At 34.7% G+C, this 11,656-nt stretch overlaps 1 protein-coding gene across 1 annotated transcript; it reads left to right on the plus strand.

Moving 5' to 3' along the window:
• Positions 1–2,012: 2,012 nt before the first annotated feature.
• LOC106765029 (probable pectinesterase/pectinesterase inhibitor 61) lies at positions 2,013–6,393 on the plus strand. The gene is made up of 4 exons (XM_014649515.2): positions 2,013–2,494; positions 2,652–3,412; positions 3,862–3,998; positions 5,555–6,393. The coding sequence occupies exons 1-4, from the start codon at positions 2,252–2,254 to the stop codon at positions 6,250–6,252; spliced, it is 1,839 nt and encodes a 612-aa protein (XP_014505001.1). The 5' UTR covers positions 2,013–2,251; the 3' UTR covers positions 6,253–6,393.
• Positions 6,394–11,656: the final 5,263 nt, after the last annotated feature.

The following is an 11,656-nucleotide window of genomic DNA, read 5'->3' on the forward strand; positions in this document are numbered from 1 at the left end:
TCTAGGAACCGAAGCAGAAAAGGACATATTAGAACTACTCTATAAACTTTATTATATTTTAAATAATTATTTAATTTTTAGAATCTGTGGCAGCAGTTCTCCTAAAACTATTGTTATAGTAAAAAAATTTAATAATTATTTAAAATTTGATAGAAACTATGACAACGATTGCTATTGGAATCGATGTCACAAACCCAAAATTATTATTATTACGTTTTAATTTATTTTCTTTTTAATGTTTTGGTTTTCTTATAACGGAAACAATATTTTCCATTTTTGACTTTGGTTCTGAATCAAAGCCCAAAAATTCTCTTTTTTATTTTATCTTAATATGCCTTCATTATAAAACTACTACCACAACGTGGAAAGTATCCTCTTACTTTACTAATTTTTTCATGATTAGCCATGTGATTCATGAAAATCTAAAATTTTGATAATTGTTTCATTTAATTGTAAATTCATTAAAAAGGAAAGATTCACCCTTATACTTTATTTTCTAAAGAAAGAAAATGATGTCTAGCTTAACTTTTCATGTTAAACGTAGTTTATTTTATTTTATGATGAATGTCTCGTGTGTGTATATATATATATATATATATATATATATATATATATATATATATATATATATATTAACCACATAAATATTATATACATTTCACAAATATACATTTGAATGATTTATTAGTGTATATTATTTGTAAAATGAATAGAAATTAATTTTCCTTATCCAAGTAAATGACACATTAAACAAGTAGATTACATTTAGTAGCATCAGTTTTTGAGGTGTTACAGCATCCACTTTTAACAATAATTCCCTTGTGTAACTATCATCAATCTCACGTTTAACGACAATTTCCCATGAACCGTCATTAAAATGTTTGATTTTATTATAAAATTTTCACTGCATTTTCTTCAACGAGAGTTTATAATCATCTTTTGAATTTGTTGAATGGTAATTTTGCACTGTGGATTCTTCTTATGAAGTGTATTAAGTGTTTTAAAAGTTGTGCATAAAAACCATTTTCCTAAGCAACGAAGTTTCTGATAAAGTTGAAAAGATAGCGAAAAGTGGGAATGATAGCTTGTAAAAGTGAGAACGCTAGAATAAGGAGAATTAGTGGCAACTTTTGGACATGATTAACAGTAGAAAGTAGAGGCAATAAACTACATTAAAAATCGGACACGACAATGATGTTATTGGAGATTTAGCTTAATAGTTAAGAAATACATGCATGTCTCCTTTTTCACCATGTCATAAAGATAAAGTGATTTCTTTCGTAAATCATCTATTATATTAAAGAAAAAAAATCTCTTTTTAACAATGTTTTTTGACAACACAATTGATCTATTTCGAATATTTTTTAGATTAAAAAATTAAATAAAAAATTAAAATACTTGAAAATAAACTGCGGTCGTCGGTCATTTTTTAAGAAAGTTTACTTTTTACTCCCCGAAATTATCAAAACACTCTCCTTTCTACTTTTTACCAATTATTCCTTTTTCTATCTTCCATGGCTCATAAAATTTACCTTCATTCGTTTATAAATTATATATACTAGACATTAGAGACATATTGGCTGTTTTAATAAGCAATCTTAAAGAATCGTATGCCCGTTGAGAATCAGAACGTTGTAATAAACTGAGTTAATTAAAGATGAATTCTGATTAAGGTAATAGGTAGGAGGTAAAAAATCTATTAAAGAAAATCCAATAATATATGTAAAGAATTAAGATTCAAGATAAAATTTACTATTCATTGAATATACACACATGATTATGAGTTGACTTGATCATTAGCACTTTTTAGATCTACTTCTCTACGTACAAATACAACGAGAAGTTACATCAATCCCACGTGATAAGTGATTAATTAACACAAGAATTACTTTCTAACATGTTATAATTTAATTAATGACACGACTGGTTTACTATTGGAACAATTCCAACTCAGCACGAACCACCATCAAGCTTAGAACAATAATATAGAATAAGAACGAGGAAGGCGAAGAGGTAGGGAAAAAGGCAAAGAAAGCTCTCTATCTCTCTACTATCCATTCACATCCAGTGGATAACGCTGGAAGTAGCAGCCAGCTAATTCCTAAGACGTAGACTTCACACCAACCTTCCAATTTTTACAGTAACAGTGCAACACTCACTCAATCTTTACAGCACCGCCTTTTATAAAGGGTGCATCCTCCCACTTCAACCAAAAACCACTAACTGCTTCATTCATACTTTCCCACACCCAATGGAATATGGCAGATTGGGGCCCGCTGACCCAGGTGGCTCCTCCCGCCGCTCCACCACTCCTCTTACCAAACTACCCATCTCTTCATCTTCCGCAACCAGCAAAAGAAAACTCATCATTGTCTCAATTCTCGCAGCCGTCTTAATCGTCGCCGCTGCCATCTCCGCCGTCCTCGTCACCGTGGTCCGCTCCCGCACCTCCAGTAACCAGAACGGGTCCAACCTATCCCGCAAGCCTACTCAGGCAAGACCCTTTCTTTTTTATCCATAGAAATTAAATATAAATAGGTTAAACAACTCAAATACTCGGTACTCCTAAACATTTTCCAAACTCACTATCAGTTATTCATTTCCTCTTATTGCATGACCCGAATTAAAACAATCAAATTCCGACATTGCAGGCAATATCCCGAACCTGCAGCAAGACACGTTTCCCCGCCTTATGCATCAACTCCCTCATCGACTTCCCCGGCTCCACCACTGCCTCGGAGCAAGACCTCGTCCACATCTCATTCAACATGACCCTCCGCCACGTCAGCAGGGCGTTTTTCGCCTCGTCCGGCCTCTCCTTCGCTGCCACCGAACCCAAAGTTCGGGCGGCGTACGAGGATTGCCTCGAGCTATTGGAGGAGTCAATGGAAGCTCTTTCCCGATCCCTCGACTCCATCCTCTCCCCTTCCGCTATATCCGACAGCGGCGGGTTGAGACCTGGCTCTGATGGATCTACCGATGATGTGATAACGTGGCTCAGCGCCGCTCTCACTAATCATGACACGTGTGCGGAGGGGTTCGAGGACTCGAGCGGGAGCGTTAAGGACCAGATGGTTAATAACTTGAAGGACTTGTCTGAACTCGTGAGCAACTGTCTCGCTATATTCTCTGCGAGTGGAAGTGGCGATTTCTCGGGGGTGCCTATTCAGAATAAGAGACGATTGATGGAAGAAGATGATGAAGCTAATGTTTCCGATGATATCTTGGCGAAATTTCCGAGATGGTTGAATAAACGTGATAGAAGATTATTGAGTTTGCCAACGTCAGCAATTCAGGCAGATATAGTGGTTTCTAAGAACGGTGACGGAACAGTGAAGACAATTGCGGAGGCCATTAAGAAAGTGCCAGAACACGGCAGTCGCCGGTTCATCATTTACGTGAGGGCAGGAAGGTAATTAAACACATATCATCTGAATATATTTATTAATGCGAATAATATGCCCGCTTTCTATCTTTCAGAAAAGTATACACTTTTCGAGATAACGAACATTGCACTTTTTTAATTATTGTCTTGTTTTTATTTAACTGTTTTCATTATTGAATGCGATATATGTACTGGATGAAAGACAACATGGTCGGCGACGAGTTACTATTGTTTGAAAAACACTTTTCTGCATGCACTCCTCATAATTGTAATAATGCGAAGGTATCATTATAATTTCTGACAATGTTTACGCCTCAATTTCCGTTAATTTAGGTTTATCTTAAATCAAATTTGTTGATTAATTGCTGGTGAGTTGTCTTAAATTTTTACACCGGTGTTAATTGAGTTTTATGATTGCAACTGATAGATGTATTACATGTTGGGTGACTTTAATTTGGATATGATGGAATTTTCAGGTATGAGGAGAATAATTTAAAGGTGGGCAGAAAGAAAACGAATGTGATGTTCATAGGGGATGGGAAGGGCAAAACTGTCATTACAGGAAAAAAGAATGTGATAGATGGCATGACCACATTCCACACTGCATCCTTTGGTACATTCCTCTTTCATCGCTGCTTGTTGATTATTTTAATGCTTGTTGTTTCCAACTATACAAATTTTTCTTATCTTTTTGCACTGTGAGAAAAGTATGGGTAGAAAAATGTGAACCATTAACATTCATGATAATTGAACACTATACAAACTTGCACGTGGCCCATGTCGTCCTACTTGTTAATGTTTATATTCGTAGCTGTCTAGTTGCATGTCTTTTCCATTTCCAAGTTAAAATCCGCTTGGACAATCTTACCCCCACCGCTACCATTTCTATGTTTATGTTGAAAGTTAACTTCTCCATAATGACGAGCTTATTAGCATGAAGTTTTTGAAAGTAAAAACTGAAATTATATTTTTGTAAACTATAATTAAATTATGTACAGGTTAAAAGCAATATACTAGAGAACTTATTAATTAATTTGAACAAAAATAAATTTAATTTTTTGCTTGAAATCAGTGTAGAATTAGTTTTTCAAATAAAACGTGTCTTGTAATACTTTGATAAACAAAATGGTAATGATACTTAAACAATATTTTTTTGATAACATTTGAACATCATCTACGTGTCATTTTGTGATTGGCTCATAGTGGTGTTTACGATTATTATTATTGATTGTGGAATAATTTTGGACCAATCACAGAATAACACGTAGATAATGTTCAAATGTTGTCAAAAAAATATTGTCTAAATATCATTATTCAAACAAAATTAACATTTGACCGTTGTTGCTACATGCATCATTATAGTCCATGCATAGTAAATCCCTCTCCGTACACTCTTTCGAAGTCAAAAGTAAATTTTTATTTTATTGCTGAATTTCATCCAAAAAGTGAAAAGTACTTGCAGAATCTAACCACCAAAAATTTGGTGAAATTTTTTAATTGATTAAAAGTAACTATAGTTCATGCCTCAGTAAAATAGCATCTTTAAATTCGGACCTATGTTATTAATGTTTGAAAAATCCAAGTGATGAGAGAAGTGGTAGTTGGTTGTTGGAGTTTAAAGAAACCTGGCTCAACTAGAAAGCATTGCATAAACCTTACGCATTATATAGCGCCCTTGTCAAAGCAAATGATTATTCATTTTCTTAACTTTTGATTGTACACCATCTCATTATCATAATTACTAGTAGTAACATATCCAAAATTGAATTATTGGTTGTTGGCTAGTCTTGCAATGCAAGACAAAATTATCAATCGGAACATGTGATTATGTCCCAAATTAAATTAGGCACTATAGTTCCTATTTATAATTACTTTTAAAATATAAGTAAATTTTAACTATTTTCACTTTATTTAGTGAAATATTTTTAAACAAAAATCCTAACTACAGTTTATATTTAACATTGATTACGTCATGCTAATGCATTTTTTCTCCAAGAGTATGACATTTTAAGAAAAATATTAAGTTATTAGTAATATATAATGTAATAACTTATTTTTTCAATATGTGAAATTTGTTTTCGTTTTTTACTTATGAATGAAAATGGATATAATGCCTTGCCAGTTAATTCCATTTAGTACATGTTCCTAATTGACTGTGAATTATGGCAGCTGCTAGTGGTGCTGGATTCATGGCACGAGATATCACGTTCGAGAACTATGCTGGACCGGTGAAGCACCAAGCGGTGGCGCTCCGCGTTGGAGCCGATCACGCGGTGGTGTACCGGTGCAACATCATGGGGTACCAAGACTCACTCTACGTCCACTCTAATCGACAATTTTTTCGTGAATGTGACATTTACGGTACTGTAGACTTCATATTCGGCAATGCTGCGGTCGTCTTCCAAAAATGTAATATTTATGCCCGTAAGCCCATGGCCCAACAGAAGAACACCATCACAGCCCAGAATAGGAAAGACCCAAATCAGAATACGGGCATATCTATGCACAATTGTCGGATCCAACCTGCTTCGGATCTTGTACCGGTTAAGGGCAGCTTTCCCACCTATTTGGGCCGTCCATGGAAGCAGTTCTCCAGAACAGTGTTCATGTTATCCTACATGGGTGACCACATACATCCTAGTGGATGGTTGGAATGGAATGGAGACTTCGCTTTGGACACATTGTATTATGGTGAGTACATGAATTATGGTCCGGGTGCAGCTGTGGGACAACGGGTCAAATGGCCTGGTTACCGGGTCATTACTTCTTCTGTGGAGGCAAATAGGTTCACGGTGGCCCAGTTTATATCCGGGTCAGCCTGGTTACCATCCACTGGGGTGGCTTTTGCGGCCGGGTTATCCGCATGAATTACACAGCAACGTATATACAGATGAAAATTCCAACGAAGCCTCTAACACGTTTTCAATTCTTACGAACTAGAAATAACATTTCAACCACGCCTATATGCAATTTAAGAAATGGAAAATGGATCATTTTTTTTTTACCAAGATATATATTTTGGTCCTAATCATTTATATCAATATGATGATAGTAATAAATACAAATAAAACAAGGCTTTACATGGCAACTTATGTATTTTTATTTCGTACTGCCGCAAAATCAAACATGTTATATATTAATGAGCCAAAGTGCCATTGTCATTTAATTGATATAATTAAATGAGAAAGGAGGGTATAATTACGGTTTCTGCATATTAACTCTGTTCCACTTTGCATTATCACATCACTGATCACGTTATTGTGCTGCGTGCTTTTTCCCTATCCTTCGAAGAGCCTTAGGCTCACATTTGTTAATGCTTTTTGTGCAGGTAGTTTCTTGTTCTTTTATCTTATGGTTGTTGGGTGATTATTGGCTTATTAGCTAGCCAAATCTTTTTCTGAACGTGGTTCTTTCAACAAGTGGTGTGATATGAATGAATTTAAGTTCTTAGTGTGTACTTATGAAAGTTGAAACACGATAGGAGATTGATAAAGGAATTTTTTGTGTTAACACAAGCATCATCAAGTAAAACTAAGTTTAATGTAATATAAAAGTTAACCTAAATCAGTCTAAGAAATACTCTAATGTGAATTGAATGTAAAATAATATGTTTTTGAGAGATTTTTAGAAGTAAATGGAATAATTGTGAAAATAGAATATAGTAAACAACTAATAAAATACAATGTTAAACTAGTTAAAAGACATAAATCAAACAATTTATCACCCGAAATCACCACATCACACTACAACTTAAAAGATTGACATTATTGAGTTAGAGAACATCTCGAAAACTCGCAAGACCATGGTCAGGTTCTCAATAGAAAACAAACTAGTATACATAAAGTTATTTAAAAGTGAAAATGAACCAATTATTATGCAAACTTGAAAACATGCAAATAAAGAACAAAAGATAAAACAAAAGAAATGATTTAGTTGATGCTTAAATTCATCATTATTGTAATTGTACGATATACTATTTGGGCCGAACGATTACGGCTAGTAACCGAACGGTCCAAATGGTTAATGGGCCTTAATCATATTAATGATGGGTCATTATTGTTTTTCATTATTGGGCCGACGGTCCATCATGAGGATATAATCCATCATAAGTATACTTAACAAATATTATAAGTATCAGATAAGATCAGATGAGATCTGAACAACCGGATATTCAGGTATAGCCGTTTATATTATATTCTGTTTATATTTGATAATAACCTATATATACAGGACTGGAATCACAAGCCAGGTACGCTCTCTCTTACGCTATCTTGCTCTACAGTACACTTGCGATTCTTCATCTAATTCGCTCTGATATAGCTGAGTGATTTCACTCTATATTCTCATACTGAGAATCCTTAGCCTTGCACTCAGGGCTCTTCATTGCTAAACCCTAACTTGGGCGTCAGAGTGCCATTGCAGGTACCTCCCCCCTTTGGTCAAAGCTTGGAGATTTCCGGATGGTAGAAGATTGAAGGAGAGCGGACGTCCAATTCACTTAATCAAGCAGCACAAGGCGGGAGTTCCACGTCACCCAGGTTAGTTCTTTCGGTCCCCAAAATTATCTACCGAAACAGTAATAAAAAACCAAATGAAAAATTCAAACAGAGAAAATAAATAGTTCCAACCAGAACATTGTAACTAAAACTTCACTATTAAAAATCAAAAACTAAAATAGGTGGAAAGGAAGATAAACAAGAAGAATGGAACGATGAAAAGAACTTAAAACATATGAAATTAAAAACAAACTCGAATTACAACTATCACGTTGTCTTCATCCACCTCGTCTTGTTCGTAAGTCTCCATCGCCTTCACAGATCCATCTTCTTCCACCATTTCTTTTGATTTCCACCGATCAAAAGTCTTTTTCACTATTTAAATCTATCTTTCACTGATTGTATTCCATTTTCACCGTTTCAACATCACTTTCTACCGATTAAACCTATTCCCCTCCGTTGATTCTCCTTTTTCACCGTTCAATCACTCATTTGAACTGATTAATCGGTTCATTTTGTGTTTCCTCACTGTTCTAGCGTTTGGTCGTGTCCGATTAGGGTTTTGCACCTTCCAAAACATCTTCATCCAACATACCTTCAACTTACATTGATTAAACCTTAAATCCTAAGGTTTCCTTGTGTTCGGATCTATCTCGAGTTCCTCATCATTTCGTTGCGTCTTTACTCATCGAAGGAAGCTTTGAAGGAGTTGCATTGCATCTTCTTCCATCAGTTGGTAATCAAAGCACAGGTTCGAGCACACGTCAAGAGATAAGTAATGTGATATCTGTTCTTCTTAATTTTTTTCGATTTGTCTTGATTCATGTGTTGTCTTGTGTTGATTTTGAGTTCCGTTTCTGTTTCGCGTTCATTTTGTTCATTTATTGCGTTGTTTCAAACTCTATCATATTGTTTCATTTTTTTGTTTTGATTTTGAGTTAATTTTGTTTCACCTCCCTGTTTTCCTTCAATTTCCGAGTTGTTCTTTCCATATTCATTGTTTGTGTTGCTTTTGTTCATTTTTCGTGTTGTTCATTGCTATTTTTCACTATCATTTGAATTGATTTGCTTTGTTTTGCTTAGTTTCTTCGAGTTGATCAAATATTTTGTGTTTGAGTCTTTGCCTTGAGTCAATGTTTTTATCATTTTATTCAGTGGTTTTACTTTGTTTGAGTCTTTCATTTTCTAAATCATATTCGGTCATGTTCTAGTCATGTTATTTGCTTATTTTGTCATTTTTAATCTGAGTTTAACCTTTCAAATTTGCAATTCATGATTTGATTTGATTCCTCCTTGTTTGAATCCTGTCAATCATCAAGAGTCGTGACATTCAATTGAATGAGCTCGATGACAGATTTCTGTGGCAGCATTGGATGATGTATCATGTGTTAATTGTGTGGTTCATGATTTGAAATGTGTTTGAATGTGAATGTCATTGCACACCAAATGAGTGATGAATTGAATTGTGAGTTTGGGTGCAATTGACTAACATCAACACTATTTTTCACCAATTACAAAATTGGAATTTGATTTGAAGAGTCTTTGTGAGTCATTCATACTTGGTTTTAAATTCTTTGCCAAGTTTTGATTCATTTTTTCCAGTATTGTCATTGTCCCTTTGGCATCTATTGAGGTATATGAATCTACAGAATTGCATTAAAATTGTTTATAACAGTGATTGACCTTAGTTTGAATTTCTAAGTTTGTGATCCATAGTGTGCATTCATTGTTTTCATACTTTGCTATCAATTCTACAATTGAGAATAAAGTTTTGGTCACTCAAGGAAGCCTAAACCAATGGTATTTGAAACAATAACTGTGGCTGAGAGTGATTAGCCTCTTGTTTTCCTTTGGATTTTTCTCTGAGTTGAAGCATGTTCACTTTCCTTTGGCAAAAGTCTGATTAAGTTGAAAAACTGATTAGGTGATCTATTGTGAACTGTGACTGAAAATAGCAAGTTCTAAAGTGTCATCCAACTCTGATTTGGCTATCAAATTGTGATTAAAAAACAGCAAAGAGAACTGGTGAAATTCGCAACGGAGTTCACTATTTCAGTAGACTGTATCTGCCAAAAATTAGATATCATTTTCTTTAATCATAACTGGTTCAATTTTATTCTTATTATTGCTTTTAATATCTGATATAGAGCTATTAGTAGGTTCAATTTGTGTGCCAGCTGTTCTTGATAACTTTGTTTATTGCTTGTCTTGATTGTTGTCTTAGATTTGTCTAATTCATATGTGCATTCTGTTCTACTATTCCTAATTGAGCTTTAATTGCTTTCTTCATCTAATCTAGAGTCTGTCTAGAGTGGCTGTTGTACTATGATGTCAATTCCTTTGCTTTAGTAGCTGTCCTGTTTTGTTTTGTCCTCACATTGCTTTAGCCTAGCCTTTTCTTGATTGAGAAGTTGTTCACTCTGTTTTTTTGATTTTGAAAGAAGGTTTGTGTGTTTGGTAGCATCTTAGGTGGTGGTGGTCTGAAAGACTCTCAAGCCTTGAACTGCCAAGGAGAATTTCCCTTCCAAACCTTTAATTTTTGAGTTCTTTAAGCTTCCAAAGATACACCTAATTTTTGTGAGCTTTGTGTGGCTGCATCTAAGAGCCAAATTTCTTGTTGAAAGTGTGTTGTAGTTTCAAGGGCTAAATAAGTTCAATTTTGAATTTGAAATGTGCTAACCATTTAGTTGTACAGTTTTTGTTTTCATTAACATTTACAGTGATTTAAGTTGTTTAAAAGCAGTTTGTAAGTGTGGGAAGTCTAACACAAGAATACCTAAAGTGGAGCAAAAAGAAGCTTTGCTACCTGCATAAACTACACCAAGCTGAATAGGGAGTTCCTTCATTCTGTTGTGTAGTTTTGTGTTAGACTTGTGCCTGATTAGAAATAGTTAACCATATTTGCTTGAATATTATGCTTGGATATCATATGGTTTAACTCTTCCTGAAAATTGAATTGGTTTATAAAGTTTGGACATCCATACATTAAGTGATAGTGGTGGTCTAGTGTTATTTTTGGCTTAACAGATTTAACGTGAGCAAACTGTTTCTTTAAGTCAATTCAGACTAATAAATTGGTTGTTCTACTTGTTGTTTAAAAGCCGCAATGATCCTTTAAGGGTTTAGAAACACCAATGTAGGGAGAAAGTTTAGATTAGGGCTGAGATTTGTTTTCTGTGTTGATAATATTCCAATCTGAACTGTGCTGTTATAAATACTGATTCTTTTGTTTCTTTGGGATCTTGGTGTATAGATAAACAACAGCCTAAGCACCTCTTGTGGACGCTCTTAACTACAGGGAGTTGTCTCACTTACCCTTGTTTTGAACTGTCGTTTCTATCTTAACTTGTATTGATTGCATTGATGGTGACTTGCTGATTTTGGAATGAATTGTCTGTGCAGAGTTGCTTTGATTGAAATCTAGTTTGTGCAGGAGTTTAATTGAGCAGCAACAGATCTCAATGGAAAGCTTGGAAAGCTTGTGCAACCAAGAGAATGGGAAGTTCTTACTGGCCTATATCTTCTTTTGCATTCTGTTTTAACTAAGTGAATATTCACAGTTGTTCGATGCATGTGTGATTGTAGGATGGGCCAGAAGCTAGAATGACCCAAGTTATCCAGTAACAACAAATTAAAGCAACAAAGTTGAGTAAGGGATTTTTCTTGCAAAGGATTTTGTTGTCCAGAAAAACCAGTTTTCTTCTTTGCCCAGGCACATTACAAGCTAAGAAAAGACCTTGTGATGATAACTTGCTTATGAGTGTGTTTGATGGTG

Source organism: Vigna radiata, chromosome 6 (genome assembly GCF_000741045.1).
Source record: "Vigna radiata var. radiata cultivar VC1973A chromosome 6, Vradiata_ver6, whole genome shotgun sequence".
In the NCBI taxonomy this organism is placed as follows: domain Eukaryota; kingdom Viridiplantae; phylum Streptophyta; class Magnoliopsida; order Fabales; family Fabaceae; genus Vigna; species Vigna radiata.

Coding starts and splice junctions, on each gene's coding strand:
- LOC106765029 (XM_014649515.2), top strand. CDS start 2,252: ATGGAATATGGCAGATTGGGGCCCGCTGACCCAGGTGGCTCCTCCCGC. Junction 2,495..2,651: donor TATCCCGCAAGCCTACTCAG/GCAAGACCCTTT, acceptor CCGACATTGCAG/GCAATATCCCGAACCTGCAG. Junction 3,413..3,861: donor ATTTACGTGAGGGCAGGAAG/GTAATTAAACAC, acceptor TGGAATTTTCAG/GTATGAGGAGAATAATTTAA.